General features: G+C 48.1%; 1 protein-coding gene across 2 annotated transcripts in view; it reads left to right on the forward strand.

The window, feature by feature from the left end:
* The first annotated feature begins 70 nt into the window (after positions 1–70).
* The window catches only part of HSD17B14 (hydroxysteroid 17-beta dehydrogenase 14), a 27,272-nt gene continuing 9,184 nt past the window's right edge, over positions 71–18,158 (forward strand). The window contains exons 1-5 of one of the 2 annotated variants that reach the window (XM_004440419.3): positions 71–244; positions 733–771; positions 888–970; positions 1,546–1,612; positions 5,488–5,579. In XM_004440419.3, the coding sequence (XP_004440476.1) occupies positions 157–244; positions 733–771; positions 888–970; positions 1,546–1,612; positions 5,488–5,579 (369 nt within the window). In that variant the 5' untranslated portion in view covers positions 71–156. The remainder of the gene's footprint in view (positions 245–732; positions 772–887; positions 971–1,545; positions 1,613–5,487; positions 5,580–18,158) is intronic. The other variant, XM_087421410.1, reaches the window with a different exon arrangement.

The raw sequence follows: 18,158 nt of genomic DNA on the forward strand, positions 1-18,158 counted from the left end.
CTGGGGCCAAACTTCCAGGCTTCTGGTCTTTCTGGCAACGCCCCCCAGGGCCGGGCTTCCAGGATCCAGCCTCTATTTATGGTTCGGCCTCCCGGGACTTGGGAGGTGGAAAGAGGGGCAGAGTGAGTGACAGTGGGAGACACGGACTGAGGCAGAATGGCCGCGGGAACGCGCTATGCCGGGAAGGTGGTCGTTGTAACCGGGGGCGGGCGCGGCATCGGAGCCGGGATCGTGCGATCGTTCGGTGAGAGGGGCCTGGCTGCTCGAAATATTGGAGTCTGGGAGAGGAGGGACCCCGTGGGCTAATGGATGTGGGAAGAAGGGTCTTCAGTACCGGAGTCAAGATTCTTATCGTATAAAAGCCAATTGTAATGCCAGCGAAGGGATTGGCAGGGGTAGCCTAGGGCCTGAGGTCTTGGCGTGTCACCCAAACGCTGTTCCTTCCTTTCTGAGTTTCAGTTATAGCTACAAAAGCGGTGGTTGGGGGAATGGCTCTTGCAGGTTTAGAATTTGCTCTGGATCCCAGGGGTGGGGGCTCGGGAGCCGCAGCAGGCACCTGGAGCAGCCAAGAAGAATATGTGTCAAGGCCTCTGCCCTTTGACCTAGGGGATCATCACGAGACTTTGGGGTCAGAGGGAGCAGGGAGGGAGATAGTCCCCACTCCAGGTGGCCACAAGAGGGCAGCAGAGGCTTCGCCAAGGTCTGTGCTGGGGTAACCTGTTCTGTTCTCAGTGCAAAGCGGGGCCCAAGTGATTATCTGCGACAAAGATGGTGAGTGTTGGTCCCTCACCCCCAGCCCCTCCTCCCCCAGACCCGGGAGTCCGGGCCCCCAGCCCCCTCCTTCCGATCTGGGAGTCCGGACCCCCAGCCCTTCTCTCTCTCTGCAGAGTCTGGGGGCCGGGCCCTGGAGCGGGAGCTTCCTGGAACTGTCTTTCTCCTCTGTGACGTGACTCAGGAGGAAGACATAAGGGTGAGTATTTTTCGGTCCCTACTCCGGATCTCCAGCAGTTTCTCTCTCTCTCTCTCTCTCTCTCTCTCTCTCTCTCTCGTTTCTCTTCTAGGCTTTTGCACATGCTGTTCCCTCTACCTTTCCCTCTTCTGGCTAAATTGTACTGGGACCAGCTCAGTATTGTTTCAAGGCTCTCCTTGATTCTGCTGGCCAGGTCCTGTGTCTCCTGGGAAAGTTCTCCTTTATCTCCTACTTCTTCAAGACTCTTGCCACTCTGTCGTGAGCATTAGAACAAAAAAATCTGTCACAGCGGCTCTCCTGTAAGAGTTTTCCCTCGCCCATCTCAGGGTTTCTGTCCCTTCCCTTCAATCAGTGTCGATCTAGTATCTGCCACCGCCCCCCCCCCACCCCCCCGCTCCCTGTCTTCTCTTCTCCTGCCAGGCCTGGTGATTTGTGGGGAGGGTCCCTCACTTCCTTCAGCTCCTGTTCCCTCAACTGTGACTCCAGCGTCCACCTCCACGCCTTGCTTTTGGGCGCCCGGGCTCCCCAAGGCCCGGGGCCAACACTGCTCCCTCACGACCCGTCTTTCTCCTCAGACCCTCATCTCTGAGACCATCCGCCGTTTTGGCCGCTTGGATTGTGTGGTCAACAACGCCGGCTACCGTGAGTTGTGAGGCCTGAGGGCCCTTCCCACTGAGGTCCACACGCCTCCTGGCTTCCCCCGCCTTCCTCCCTTGCCTCAGTTTCCCTGTCTCTGCCCCCTCCCCCTCTGTCCCCTTAGACAGGACAGGACCGCTATGGAATCCTCCGTGCCTGGGCTTAAATCCCGGCTCTGTCCCTTCCCTGCTGTGTGCCCCCAGACCTGTGCCCTCACCTCACTGTGCCTCAGTTTCTGCATCTTTAAAATGGGAATGATGATGATCATCATATAGGGTTGTTGTGGATACCGAATAAGGGAAACTACTCAGCATTGTCAACACAAATAATCAATAATCAATCTATAAATCAAGATTGGGGTGAGTTGATTACATGAGCTAATCTGAGGACCACATAGCCTGGGAGGACACCTTCCCCAAGGAAGGAAGCCCTCCGAAGCATCGGGGTGTACAGTGTAGTTATATACTGACTTGGAACAAGGAACAGACGCCACGTATGACAGGAATATCTCTTTTACTACAGTCACGAGATGTTTTGCTAGCATGGCAGGTCCCGGTGACCTTAGTTTCTGGAAGGAAATACTTATCTTTAAAGAAATGCTGATGTGGGAGGAGGCCTACATCCCTATCTTTAAAGGCAGCGGTCTTTGCTTGGGACGTTGTAAACGTTTAAAGCAGATGCACAATGCATGTTCGACAGGGCACACCAGACCATTCTGGAAAAACAAAGTCAGGCCGAATTAGTTTTAAACCAAATGGCTTCCTCATATCCCTCAATATATATGTACTTTCCGTGTTGCTTTTCATTTATTCATCAGCTGCATAATTATCGTACAATCTCGGGCAAACAGCTTCCATCTTGTAGCCTCACTTTGCTTATCTGTGAAGCGAGGCCATGGCCCTTCTCTTTGCCGATGGCTGTGAAGATGTCCTCACGGTGCATGGTTTATAGGGCTTGGTGTGGTGGCTCCCAGGGGAAATTGCCATCAGCTTGATGACGGCCCTTCATAAGAATGTCTCATGGTGGTGAACTGAGGCTCAGAGAGGTGAACTGATTGCGTGGCGGTCACACAGCAAGGCCGTGGTAGAAAGAAGCCTGCTTTGTTGGCTGGGCAACTTTGAGCAAGTGGCTCACCCTCTCTGGGCTGCATGTTTTAAAAAATTATTTTATTGGGGTGGCCCCGTGGCTTAGCGGTTAAGTGCACGCACTCTGCTGCTGGCGGCCCCAGTTCGGATCCCGGGCACGCACCGACACACCGCTTCTCCGGCCATGCTGAGGCTGCGTCCCACATACAGCAACTAGAAGGATGTGCACCTATGACATACAACTATCTACTGGGGCTTTGGGGGAAAAATAAATAAAATAAAATAAAATAAAATTTAAAAATAATAAAGACCAAGTTTTTAAAAAAAAATTATTTTATTGAGGTCATATTGGTTTATAACATTGTGTAAATTTCAGGTGTACATTATTTTATTTTTGTGTGCGTGTGAGGAAGATCAGCCCTGAGCTAACATCCATGCCAATCCTCCTCTTTTTGCTGAGGAAGACTGGCCCTGGGCTAATATCTGTGCCCATCTTCCTCCACTTTCTATGGAATGCCGCCACAGCATGGCTTGACAAGTGGTGCGTCGGTGTGCGCCTGGGATCGGAACCTGGGCCACCAGCAGCGGAGTGCGCACCTAGCCACTACGCCACGGGCCAGGCCCCTCAGGTGTACATTATTATATATCAGTTTCTGTATAGACTGCGTCGTGCTCACCACCAATAGTCCTGGGCTGCATTTTCCTCCTTATATTGTTGTGAGGATTAAAGAGACGGCACATACTAGTTCATCCTTTCTCTCTGTGTCCTTTATACACTCGACAAATTTATTGAGCACATTCTGTGTCCCAAGTTCTGTCTTAAGGACTGGGGATTTAGCAATGGACAAAATAGACAAAACATTCCAGCCCCCGTGGGCTTCACATTCTAGAGCAAGGAAATAGACATGAGAAGACAGGTATAGTTAATCGCATTATTCCAGTTTTCTGTATTTGGGAATTCACCTAAAAATTTGTTCGTAATCATAGAATCAGTACTCGCAATAGCGAGCTTTCTCGCTATTCGCGGATGTGAGCAGACCAGCAAAACTGAAGTTGCCTGTGGTGGCGTGTGTTCCCAGCTGAGGTCGGAGGAGGTGACGCTCTGGCCTCTTGTTTCAGCTCTCAAGCAGAGAGGTGCCCAGAGGACAGAGCCGGGAGGTGAGGGGGCGGTGCAGTGCAGGGAGCTCGCGCCCTGGGGCTAGCTGGAGGAGTTTGAATCCCAGCTCTGGCGCCTGTGAGCGGGAGTGGCCTCAGGCAAGTCACTGACGACTTCTGAACCTTATTTACAAAATAGAGTCTACCAGTATGAGCTGTTTGTAGGGTTTAAGATCATAATCTTAACATATACGTGTTGACTTAGTCTGTTCTTTCTGCTGGAACAGAAACACCACAGACTGGGGGCTTCAACAACAAACGTGTATTTCTCACAGTTCTGGAGGCTGAAGTCCAAGATCAAGGCGCCGGCTGATGCGGTGTCTGGTGAGGACCCACTTCTCGTGGTGTCCTCACATGGTGGAAAGGGCGAGAATGCTCTTGGGGTCTCTCTTCTAAGGGCACTAATCCCATTCAGGAGGCTCCTGCCTCAGGACCTAGTCACCTCCCACAGACCCCACCTCCTAATACCTTCACACTGGGGGTTAGGATTTCAACATATGAATTTTGGGGGGACACACGTTCAGTCCATAACGTGTGTGTATTATTGTGTAGTATCATATAATAGTATATGTGCGTATTTCCCCGGGGGGCGATGGTCAGTATTCACTAATTCAGTGTTCGTGGCGACTTTGTAGACCATAACTGCCTCGAATAATGAGAATGACCATGTACTAGCGTGTCTGGTGGTGATCCAGGCTATGAAGAAAAACAAAACCGACTGAGGGCCTAGGGAGTGACAGGGGGTGGGGGTCTGCTTTGGACAGAGGATCTGGATCGCGGGTGGATTCTCTGAAGATGTTTGCACAGGTCCCTGAAGGAAGCGAGGCCACAGCCCTGGGTCTCTGGGGAGGAATAATCCACTATTTCCTCAAGTCTCCGCCTGTCGTCTTGTTTCCCACCTCTGTCCCCTCACCTACTCCTCTCCTAAGGCCTTTGGAGCATCCAGGCCCCCTTCTTCCCAGTGCCTGTCTTTTCCCCTTGTTTCCACTCTCCTAGTTTCTCAGCTCCTTTTCTTCTTTTTGTTTTGTGTGTGTGAGGAAGACTGGCCCTGGGCTAACATCCGTGCCCATCCTCCTCTACTTTATATGGGACGCCGCCACAGCATGGCTTGACAAGCGGTGCGTCCGTGCGCGCCCGGGATCCAAACCTGCGAACCCCGGGCCACCCCAGCAGAGCGCGCGCACTTAATTGCTAAGCCACTGGGCCGGCTCCTGCTTTTCTTCTGAATGTTGATTTTTCTGTGCCCCACTCCCCACACGCCTCAAATTCTTTCTATTTATTTAACAAACACGTTATGGTACTGAGTGTCCAGCACAAATATTGACCCAAGAAATTTCTAAGCCCAAGAACAAAGTGTTATCCCCCTTCTGTAGACCAGCAAACAGGCACAGAGAGGCAGAGTGACTTGCCCAAGGCCACACAGCCGGGGAGCGGCGGGGCTGAGGTGTGAACCCAGGACTTCTGGCCCCGAGACTGTCTCTTTATTAACCGCTCTGCAGCCTCCCGTCCTTGCAAGATCCCTGACCCTCTTGTCTGCCCCCCGCCACGCGGCGTCCCCCTCCCCCCACCCCGGTTTCTCCCCCACATCCCCCTGTTCACCTGGCTCTCTCATTCTCTCTGCTCTCTCTCCCACGCCCTTAGACCCGCCCCCGCAGTCGCCCGAGGAGACCTCCACCCAGGGCTTCCGGCAGCTGCTGGAACTGAACCTGCTGGGCACATACACCTTGACCAAGGTGAGCGCAGGCGGCCTCCTGGCAGGGAGACTGTCAGATCTACTTTATCTGAGAGCAAAATGTTTTCTGTGCCTTGGTTGGTCTTATTCCAAAAGGACTCCATTCTTTGCAGAAAAGAAACAGTGCAAATCCCTCCATCCAGCAAAAGCTACTTTGTAGTAACTCCATAGCCCAGCCTGCTTAGGAACCTTCCAGGACCTTCCAGAGTGGTGTGGTGGTGGTAGTGGGGGATGTTAAGAACGTGAGGGAGGAGCCACCCTGGTATTGTAGTGGTTAAGTTCACACGCTCCACTTAAGAGGCCCCAGGTTCATGGGTTCGAATCCCGGGCACGGGCCTATTCACTGCTCATCAAGCCGTGCTGTGGCAGCGTCCCAAATATAAAATAGAGGAAGATGGGCAGATGTTAGCTCAGGGACAATCTTCCTTAGCAAAAAGAGGAGGATTGGCAGCAGATGTTAGCTCAGGGCTAATCTTCCTCACCAAAAAAAAAAAAAAAAAAAAAGGAAAGAAAAGAAAACAAAATAGGAGGAGGGACTGAGACAGGGAGTTTCAGCTTTGCCACCCAATGAATAGCTCTTAGGATCAAAGAGCATCTCCCTCCACCTCTCTGCCCTTCCTCCGAATCTTCCCATACCTGCCAGCTACATATCATGTTGGTTCAAATGTCACCTCTTCAGAAACGCCTTTCCCAACCACCCTTGCTCAGATATATTCATTCTCTAGAACAGCTTGTTTATTTCATCATAGCACTTTTTATTCACTTCATTCACTCAGCATATATTGATTGAGTGCCAGCAATGTGCTAAGCACTGGGCACCCAGCCGGGGACACAACAGACAACATTCCTGCCCTTGGGGAGCTGACCTCCAAGTGGGAGAAACAGACAGACAGACAATGAGCCGGTAAATATTGATGGTCCGATCAGGGAGTGATAAGTGCTGTGCAAAAAAGTGAAGGAAAGGTGGGTGGGTGTAAATGCTGTTTTATGAAACTTTATTACGGAATTTTGCAAGCATACCCGAAAGCAGAGGGAATCGTACTGAACCCCATGCGCCCATCACCCAGTGCCGATAATGATCAACGTTCTACCATTCTGGCCTCTTGTAGACTGCTCACTTTTTTTCTTTCTTTCTTTTCGCTGGAGTATTTTAAAGCAAATCCCAGACATCATATTTCACCTGTAAATAATTCAGTATGCATCTTTACCAGATGAGAGTTTTTTGAAAAAGTATGTTTGTGTGCGCTTTTAGACAGGGTAGCGTGGTCAGAAGGCTTCCCTGAGAGGTGACATTTGAGTCAGACCCCAAGGAGGTGTGTGGGAAAGAGCAGTCCAGTGGAGGGACAGCCAGTGCAAAGGCCCTGGGGTGGCTGGGACTGCTGGGAGGGTAGGAGGAGCAGCGAGGAGGGCAGTGTGACTGAAGCAGCGTGAGCGAGGGGGAGGGGGCTGGAGGCAAGGGCAGAAAGGGTGCAAAGGGGCCTAGATTATCTAGGCCTTGTAAACCACGGAGAAGACTTTGCTGTGACCCTGATTGAGCCGGAAGCCCACTTAAGTCTTCGGAGCCGAGGGCTGGATGTGAGCTGCTGTAAGTGGGAACTGGTGCCCTCTGGCAGCCGCCTGGGGAACAGCCTGGGGGCGAGGGCTGATGCAGCGGGCCCAGTGGGGAGGTGGCCAGATGGTCCAGGCGATGGTCCAGGCGGGAGGTGATGTCACATCCCACCAGGCTGGTGGCTGTGGATTTGGGGAGCAGTGGTTCCGATTTTGGATCCGTTTTGAAGGTAGAATTGTCAAGATTTCCTTAAGAGACTAGATAAGGGGGTGGACTCGAGAAAGAAAGGAATGGGGTTTTTTGGTTAATTTGTTTCCCCCTTTCCTACCCCCAGCAACTGGCAGGCAGACTTGCCATCCTCTGCGGCGGGGAAGCCTAGGGAGGAGCAGGTGGAGTGGGGGACCTGTTGAGTGGGAGATGCCCGGTACACATCCACATGGGATTCCTGGGTCTGGGGAGGGGGCGAGGCCTGGAGACATCAGTTTGAGGCTGGAGGAGCTCAGAAGAGCGAGTATAGACAGGGGTCCAAGGAGTGGGCCAGGGGGCCACTGTCTGTCTTTGAGGGCCCATCTGAGATCCAAGCAAAATGTCCCGGGGCGATTGGGTAATCCCTTGCTCGACCAGTAGACTCACTCCTGTGCCCAATTTCTGGGTGCCTTCTAAGACTGGCACCTTCATACAAAAAGACACACATACACCACAGCCCATAAAGGATATTTCTCTCTCTCCTTAGTAGCCAGCATTTAAGAAGAAAGAGATGTCTCATAAACAACCAGATTTCTGGTTTCTCTTGAAAAGTTGGCAAGCTGGACTCACAGAGCAGGGTGACAGTCTCCATTGTGCCCCAGTCCCCACCCCTCCCTATTGGACTACCTGACTCTGTTACTTGTGTGGCTAGTCCCGAAGCCTCACGTGGGAATAATGGTCTCGATCTGGGACTCACTTGCCTAAGTTCTCTGCTGCTTCCTACGTGCAACACTGGGCAAGTTATTCAATCTCTTTGCAACTCAGTTTTCTCATCTAAAAAATGGCGCTGATAATAGTACCTAGTTCACAGGGTTGTTCTAAGAGTTGAATGAGTTTAAATTAAATACTCACAAAGCCCTTAGAACAGACCTGGCACAGAGTTTACTATTTGCAAGTTATTATTGTTTATCATGAACCTCGCCCCGTTCTGATTTTTTGTGGCCAATTCACCTCACTCGGTTCAAGGTCTATGAGATACAGGTTGGGCAAGTGAAGCTTGGGAGAAGTAGAAGGGAAAAGTTGGAACTTGAGCTGAACTCTGAGTGGGAGGGAAAGAAGTGGAGAAATAGGGCACAGGGTGTATCACTCACCAAGAAAAGAGTGTGCAAAGGCCCTGGGGCAGAAACTAGCTGGGTGTATTTAAGAACAAGAGGCTCCCCATCTCCAACTCCAGCTTAGCAATTATAAGCATTTTGTTAAACGTGTTCTATCAACTGCCTCCTGCCATTCCCTACCCAGACATGCTATGATTTCATCAGCAAGAACTTCAGAAATACTGCCAATGGATTAGAATGGTTATTTATTTTTATTTTGACATAATTTCAGACTTACAAAATAATGCCAGAATTGCACAGAGAGTTCCCACACACCCAGACTGCCCAATGTTAATATTTTACCATATTCGCTTCATTTTTCTCTCTCTATTTGAGAGTAATTTGCAGGTGTGATGTCCATTTACCCCTCAGCACTTTGGAGTGTATTTCCTAAAAACAGGAATATTCTCTTACATGATCACAGCAAGAGTAACATTGATACCATGGTCTTCGCTAATCTAGAGACCTTCTTCAGATTATTGGAATTCTTAACATCATCACAGTACCAGGGGCACACCTGTGTTAGTTGGGGTTCCTCCAAGAGCAGACCCTAGATGGGGATTGGGGTGCAGAGTGTGTGGGAGGCAATCCCAGGAGGCGCTGCCCTCAGGTGGGGCGTAGTTGTGGGCGCACAAGGCAGCTGGTGAAGGGCGTCAATGGGCAAGTTATTGCTGGAGTAAGTGGGGCGCCATCCCCTGGGGGTCAGCGAGAAACAGGCACCTCACAGTTACCCCCACCCGAGCCGCAAGGGAGTGCAAAACATTGCTTTAACTTAAAAATAAATTTAACCTAATGTTAATAATTTAAAAAAATAGAGTAGTGTGATAAATGGCCCTATATCCATCATTTGTATTTAACAATTATTCACATTTTGCTATGTCATATATATATATGCACATATACACATAAATATATATATATATTTGCCAATGTATTATAAAGTATATTGGGCTGGCCCCATGGCTTAGCGGTTAAGTGTGCGCTCCCGTGCTGGCGGCCCGGGTTTGGATCCTGGGCATGCACCGACACACTGCTTCTCCAGCCATGCTGAGGCCATGTCCCAGGTACAGCAACTAGAAGGATGGACAACTAAGACATACAACTATCTACTGGGGCTTTGGGGGAAAAAATAAATAAATAAAATTATAAAAAAAAATAAAGTATATTATGATAGCATGATAGTTCATTTCCAAATACTTTAGTAAGCATCTCCTAAAAATTAAGACTTTTTTTCCATAAGCAGACTGACATTAGATCTCCTAATAAAATTAACAGTAATTTCTTATTACCATTTAATACCCGAGCCCTATTTAAACTCACCCAGTTGTTCCCAAATGTCTTATTAGAGTAGGTTTGTTCACACCAGGCTCCAGTGTGAGGTCCGCTCACTGCATTTGGTTTTCCAGAGGGCAAAGATGTTTGCTTGTTCATGCCTCTATCCCAGCACCTAAAACTGTGCCTATTGCAAAGAAATCTGTCAATATGAGTAAGTGGCTGCCATTATCACCACGATCATCACTTCATTACCATGATTATAATCATCAGCATCATCACCATCATCATCATCATTGCCGTCACCACCATCATCACCATCAGCATCATCATTACCTTCATCACCATCAACATCATCATCACCATCATTATTACCATCATCACCATCACCGTCATCACCATTACTGTCGTCATTGCCTTCATCACCATCACCACCATCATCACCATCACCATCATCATCACCATTACCATCATCATCACCATTACTATCACCATCACCTTCATCACCATCAACATCATCACCATCATTACCATCATCATCACCACCATCATCACCATCACCATCATCACCATTACCGTCATCATTGCCTTCATCACCATCACCACCATCATCATCATCACCATCATCATCACCATTACCATCATCATTACCTTCATCACCATCAACATCATCATCACCGTCATTATTACCATCATCATCACCACCATCACCACCATCATCATTATGATCAGCATCAGCATCACCATCACCATCATCATCACCTTCATCACCATCATCATCACCACCATCATAATCACCTTCATCACCACCATCGTCCCATCAACATCTACACCATCATCATTACCATCACCATCATCATCATCCCCATCATTATCGGTACCACCAGCGTCATCGCCTTCATCACCATCATCATCACCACCACCATCACCATCACCTTCATCACCATCATCATCACCATCACCTTCATCACCATCATCATCACCACCACCAACATCCCTTGGAAGCTCTTGAAATGTCGATTCTGGGGCCCTAACCCAGACCTCCTGGATGAGAATCTCTGGATCTTTGGCCTCCCCAGTGGATTCTGACACAAGCCAAAGTTCGTGATTCCCTAGACTAGAGAAAACAATGTAGGAATTAGGGATAGTTACATAGTCAAAGAAATGGATCTTGTGGGGCAGCCAGGTGCTAACAAATAAGCACAGAGATGAGTTTTTATGGGTGAGTGTGTTTTGTGCGAGAAAGGAGGTAGGTGTGGTTCTGGGAGATGTGTGACAGGGAGACTGGCTTGTTCTGGGGATCAGGGTGGGCTTCCTGGAGGAAGTGAAAGAGGAGAAGCATTAACTTGGGGAGGGGGCTCTCCAGATCGGGTGTCCCAGGGAGGGAGGGGGTAGAGAGAGTCAGACCAATGAGTCCAGTGGGTCCTTGATGTGGCTACATGTGAGGTGCACGTGTTCCTGGCAGAGGGAACAGCCTGTGCAAAGGCCTGGCAGTGAGAGAGAGTTTGGTGCTTTCGGGGGGCTGAGTGGAGTGAGCGCAAGGGGTGGTGCAGGAAGGAGCTGGGAGGGCAGATCACACGGGGCCTTGAGGACTGTGCTGAGGTATCTGGTCTTTATCTCAAGAGCAAGGAAGTGATGTGATCCCATTTATACTAACAGGTCGTTGATATTAACAGATCACTCTGGCTCTTGTATGAGGAACAGATCAGAGGGCAAAATGTGGGGTGGGAAACCAGAATTAGGAGACGGTCACACGCGTGCAAGTGAGAAGACGTGGCCTTCAAGGCCTCACACGCTCTGGCCCCTGTTCCTTCTCTGGCCTCACCTCCCACCACAGTGGCCTCGGCACTGCCAAACACAGCAGGCTTGGTCCTGCCTCAGGGCCTTTGCACTTGCTGTTCCCTCTGCCTGGCACGGTCTTCTCTAAGACATCCCCACAGCTCACATCTGGACTCAAAATATTCAGATGTCACCTCCCCAAAGCCCTCCCTGAGTCTCCTGTTTGAAACTGCACCCAGCCCAACACTCCCATTGCCCTCGTCCTGCACAGCTTCTTGCTTCACAGTCCTGATCACACTCTAGAACATTCCATAATGCATTCATGTATCTGTTTCTTGCTGCCTGCCCCGCAGAACATGGGCTTCACGAGGGCAGAAGCCTCTGTCTAGTTTCCTGTGGTATTCTCCTCATTTACCACACTACCTGGCACATAATGGGTGCTCAATGAATGTTTGTTGAATGAATGAATGAGATGGAGAGAATTGTATAGATTCAAGAGATTCCCTAGAAGGCACAGTGGCCGGGGCTTGGTGATGGATGGGATCAGATGAGGAACCGAGCGAGTCTCCGGAAGACTGCCAGGTCTCCGCGCTTCAGATGCTGGCTGGGAGTGGGCCCCACGTCTGAGTCTGGGAACCAGGGAGAGAGGCCGATTTTGGGGGGGAGACAGTGGGGTGAGTTTTGCACTGAGACATTGCGATGGAGATGCCCAAGGGTGGCAGGTCGATTTAAGAGATGCTGGTGGGGAACCAGCAAAGTGGGGGTGCCCCTGGAAGAGCTAAGGGAGTGGGCAGCAGACCCCAGGACCCCAACGTTTAGGAGAAATGGAGTCAGGCCAGAGCGAGGCTGCAGGACACCCAGAAGAACCAGGCTCTCCAGATCCGGGTGTCTGACGGGAGGGAGGGAGGGAGGAGAGGGAGAGTCAGGTCGGTAAGAGTCCAGCTAGTCCTTGATGCAGCTACACAGAGGTGCTAGGTGACCTTGGGAGCGGGGAGGACGCTGGCCAAGGAATGCGCAGGAGGGTTGGGAAGGGGCTGCAGGGAGTGTGTGACAAATATTGAGTGCCAGCTGTGGGGCCAGTGCTGGGATGGGGGTGGTGAATGAATGAACCATTGTCTCAGCCCTTGTGGACCTCCTGTTGGCAAGGTGGGGGTGGGGAGGGGGTTAAATAGCTGGACAGGGAGGGATAAGGATTGAGGAGGGGCAGGGCCTGGGGTGGGGGCTGGGTGAGCCCCCGGGCTGTGGGAGGGAGAGTTGTTTCCAGGCTGGTGAGAGTGAGGGAGGAGGTGAGGATGAGGGAGGGGCGGACTCTGAGGAGGAGGCTGAAGGTTAGAATCCACCCACAATGTCCACATGCTCACCTCAGGCAGGCTCCAACTGTCTTATTTTTTTTTTTTATAATTTTATTTATTTATTTATTTTTTCCCCCAAAGCCCCAGTAGATAGCTGTATGTCACAGCTGCACATCCTTCTAGTTGCTGTATGTGGGACGCGGCCTCAGCATGGCTGGAGAAGTGGTGTGTCGGTGCGCGCCTGGGATCCGAACCCGGGCCGCCAGTAGCGGAGCGCGCGCACTTAACCGCTAAGCCACGGGGCCGGCCCTCCAATTGTCTTAAAGTTCTTAACAGTCAGAGTTGTCAGAAATTCTTATTTGGCTATGGGTTTTGGTCTCAGACTGCCCAGCTGCAAATCCGGGCTCTGTCAGGTGTTACGTGACCCTCTGAGTGACTTGAGTGTCAGTCACCCTTCTGTTCCTCAGTCTCCTCACCTGTAAAATGGGGCTATCGATTTTACCTCCTGGAGTTGTGAGAATTAACTAAGCTAATCTGTGCAAAGTACTGAGAACAGGACCAGGCACAGAGTAGGTACTCAATAAATATATTTATTCCAAAGATAATCTTTGGGTATCTTACTTTTACTAATATGTGGCATGTCAGAAAAGGGTGTGTGCCACAGAGAAAAGGAATCGGGAAGTGGGATGTGGACCCAAGGGTAAGCAGATTGCCATTTTAAAGGATGGTCAGGGAAGGCCTCCCTGAGAAGGTGACATTTGCACAGGATTTGAAGTTGCTGGGGAGGTAGGTTTACCCAGGATCATTCCAGTTTAGCACTGAAACTGTGGACTGAAAAGTCATATGTGCCCAGAAGCCCTTCAGTCCTAGGCACACCGGGATGGTTGGTCACCCTAGGAGTAAGTCACATGGCTATCTCTGGAAAAGCATTCCAGGCAGAGGGAGGAGCAGGTGCAAAGGCCCTGAGGTTGGAATGTTACCAGATACATACCCAGGTTCTTTACCCGCCACATAAGAGGGGCCAAATAAAACTAGAACACCAGGCTTATGGCAAGGAAAGTGTTTTCATTTTGGGTGACGTCAGCTGGGAGATGAGAGTGAGCCCTCAAATTTGTCCCATCTCCCTGAAAGATGGGAGGCAAGGGGTTTTAAAGGTTGCAAGGGAGAGCATGTGCTGGGGTTTGAGGTAGCGGAGGGAGAGCATGTGCTGGGGTTTTAGGTAAGGGAGGGAGAGCATGTTGCCATACTGGCACCTTCCTACCAGCCTGTGTTTGGCCTTGTGAGGCTGAATCTTGATGTCTGGATCTTGATTTCCTGGTAAAGACAGCTCATTCATATACTAAGGAGGGACAGAAAGACCTGGTTAGTTTTTTTTTTTTTAATTCTTTCTTTCTTTCTTTTTTTTTCTGAGGAAGATCAGCCCTGAGCTAACATCCGATGCCAATCCTCCTCTTTTTATGCTGAGGAAGATTGGCCCTGAGCTAACATCCATGCCCATCTTCCTCCACTTTATATGGGACGGTGCCACAGCATGGCTTGACAAGGAATGTGTCAGTGCACACCCGGGATGTGAACCTGTGAACCCTGGGCTGCCGAAGTGGAGCACGCACACTTAACTGCTTGTGCCACTGGGCCAGCCCCAGGACCTGGTTAGTTTTAAACAACAGTTGATTATGCTGAATATGCATAGCTGCAGTTAGCAAAGCTTTTCTCAAAGTTTTTGCTCTCTTCTAGCCCAGGGAAGATTTTTTAACCTCTTCATGCTTGGTTACAATCCCCACTGTCTTATGCTCATTCCTCAATCTTGGGGAATGGGGGAAAAGACCGCTCTAGCTACTTCCTGCTGTAAAAGGGCGAAGATCAGGATCAGAGGAATGAAACTGTTTTACCTTTATTTTAAAATAATTTTGGGTGCCAGGTGGGGAGAGTGAGATATGCTTTGCATGACTGATATGTTAGTGCTCTGATCGATGGCTTTGGAATAACACTTAAGTTCACATTTTATAATTACATAGATGACCACATGTATTAGCAAAATAGCCCAAATTTTAGTATCCCCTCCATAATGGACCTCAATCCTTGGGGAATCCAGGAGAAGAGGCCTGTAAACCAATCAAGGTTAGTGCCTAGAACCTCAAGTGAAATCTGATGTAGCCAAGTAGCCTGCTGTCTAATAGTCCAATGAGTAAGGTAAGAGCCTGAGAGTTACTTATTACTTATCTTTAGGAGACTGTGTTCTGAACAGCAACTTACAGTCTGTCAGGGGTTCGCTTAAGCATTCAGAGAAGTCAGTGTCTAGAGTATGAAGCCAGCCAAGGTTTGAGTGATCCCAGTTGTGATGTTTTTACATGGCATGGTTCCCGTTCCTTGTGGTGTTTCTCGTATGGTCCCATCCAGCAGGGACGAAGTCCAGGATTTCAATAGGACACAGTCTCTATGACAAAGACGGTGCAGAGAAGCATCTGACAGTGCCTAGTTCCTTAGTTCAAGTTCCCTCCAGGTCTTTTGGATCATCTCTAGAACATAGGAAGGGTCTCCCAAAGTTAGGCCTATATTGTGTAAGCGAGTAACCAGGTATTTAATAAGAAGCATTTCTAGAGGAACAAAAGGAAAAACAAGGTTAATGATTGGAGCAAATTATAAACCAATTTCTGAGCTCAGGGGATGATCGGTCAATACATGTCAGGGTTGAAGCATCCCCTGCAGTTTAAAATGTCTCCAATGATGTCATCAGGCATTCAGTAAACCTTTTGAGTGGCTTACACAGCAACAGCATCAAGATTGTGCAAACATGGGCTCTCATGGTGCCCTCGCTTAGGTTTATATCAAGTTGTCCAGCTCCAGTTTGCAGGGCTTCAGGAAGAAGGGTGGCTTTAGTTCTCAATGATTCCAAACGAAAAGGACAGGAAAAAAAATGAAAACGTTAATTTGGAGATCTGTACCAGATATTTGAGGAAACTGGAATTCAGGATCCAGTCCAGTTCACAGATAGAAAACAAAAACCTCGAAGACCATGAGCAGAACCAGAATCCATCATCCAGAAATATGTGTTATAGTTTCTGTTGAAATGTAATTTTTATCTCTAAAATCACCCTCATTTTTACCAAAGATAGCCAAATTAAGACTAACCAGTTTGCAAAATAAGTCTAGTTTTAATAAACTTGGCCCAATTATTTACATAAGTACAGCAAGAATAGCAATTGATCATATAGACTCTTTTAAATCTTCTCTGCTATGGGGCCGGCCCAGTGGCGAAGTGGTTAAGTGCGTACACTCCGCTTTGGTGGCCCAGGGTTCACAGATTTGGATCCCGGGTGCACATTGATGCATGGCTTGTCAAGCTATGCTGTGGTGGAGTCCCATATAAAGTAGAGGAAGATGGGCACGGGTGTTAGCCCAGGGCCAATCTTCCTCAGGGAAAAGAGAAGGATTGGCATCGGATGTTAGCTCAGGACTGATCTTCCTCAATCAATCAATCAACCAACCAACCAATCAATCAATAAATAAATATCTCGGGGCCGGCCTGGTGGCGCAAGCGGTTAAGTGCGCGTGCTCTGCTGCGGCGGCCCCGGGGTTCGCCGGTTTCTAACCCCGGGCGTGCACCAACGTACCACTTGGCAAGCCATGCTGTGGCGGGGTCCCATATAAAGTGGAGGAAGATGGGCATGGATGTTAGCCCAGGGCCAGTCTCCCTCAGCAGAAAGAGGAGGATTGGCAGATGTTAGCTCAGGGCCGATCTTCCTCACAAAAAATAAATAAATAAATAAATAAATAAATAAATAAATAAATAAATAAATAAATAAATAAATAAATAAATAAATAATCTGCTTTGCTGGAACTTTTTGTAAGGAATCTCAGATTGAACTTTAAAGGCCGTTCAAGGTCAGGAAAGCCAAGCCAAGGACTTGTCATCAGACTCTGCCTGTGATACCTACAGATTTGGGTGAATTCTTTTCTTCTTGAGGTCCCCAAAATATCCTGGGGTTCTCTGCACCTACCAGAGGAGTGACCTTCCTTACTCATCTGGAAAGGTTTCTGGGAACCCTGTAAACAAGGTACAAGGACAATATTTCCAAATGGCTTTATTTCATAAAGTCCAATCTTTGTCAGATATGACATTCCAGTCAAAGCTTTGGTAATATAACCAGTCTTTCCGATTGTGCCCTGTATAAGGAGAACAGATTCTTATTGAACTTATGCAAACAACCAGATTGCCATGAAAATAATACTTATTCACTAATAGTTTCCAAATTCTGGAGTGATCAGGTATAGAGAAAAAGATAAATGTTTCAATTCTGCTTACAAACGTGTAATTGCTATGTCATAGTTAGCTTGAGAGAGAAGAGAAAAAGTTTTCCTTAAATCTGAAAAAAACAAAACAATATTTTTAAAAAGTCAGCAATATTTCAAACAAAGGCATAAAAATTAGTCATCTTCATCAGTTCATTTAGTCCTGTATAATCAATTCTTGATCTTAATCTTGTTAGTAGTTTCACAAAGTCATTAGTTTCTCAGTTAGAATTTTGTAATTTCTTAACCAGTTTAGTTTTATGATCTGAAAGTTTATCAGAAACTTGTGTTCTAGAGTGAGTGCCAGAGTCCTTTTTGTGAGCTTTTCTGAAGATGACACATATTTGCAAAAACATCAGAGTAAAACAACCTTCTGCAAATGACAAAACATTCAAAAACGGCAATTGATAAAGACACTTGGCTATTTCTGTAACATACAGCACTTTGAGATAATAGCTAGCATTATAACTGACAACCAGGACAGACCACAACTTTTGGAATGTTATATGTTTTTTTTTTTTTTAAAGATTTTATTTATTTTATTTTTTCCCCCCAAAGCCCCAGTAGATAGTTGTATGTCATAGCTGCACATCCTTCTAGTTGCTGTATGTGGGACTCGGCCTCAGGATGGACGGAGAAGTGGTGCCTCGATGCACACCCGGGATCCGAACCCGGGCCACCAGCATCGCAGCGCGCGCACTTAACCACCAAGCCACAGGGCCGGCCCTTGGAATGTTATATGTTTTTTAAAAAACACTTATATTAATAAAATTTACCCACATAATATAACCTAGAAAGTCTTATTATTATTTATTTGACAATATTTCCCATGTAATTTAACATACTAAATAAATCTAATTAGTTTAATATCTTCCTCTTTATAGAGAGAGAGAACAAATTCTTTGAGAAGTCTCAAGGCTGATTGAACATTCTTAAAGTTCCTTTTTAAGTCAAAAGAAAGACTTTAATTTTGGCAGAAGTTCATCAAAAATATCAAAAGGTTTTAAAACACTTAGTCAAATAAGAAACAATGCCTACTTGTCCATTTAATCAAGATG

The sequence above is a fragment of the Ceratotherium simum genome, chromosome 33, assembly GCF_057802395.1.
Source record: "Ceratotherium simum simum isolate JZ-2026a chromosome 33, ASM5780239v1, whole genome shotgun sequence".
NCBI lineage: Eukaryota > Metazoa > Chordata > Mammalia > Perissodactyla > Rhinocerotidae > Ceratotherium > Ceratotherium simum.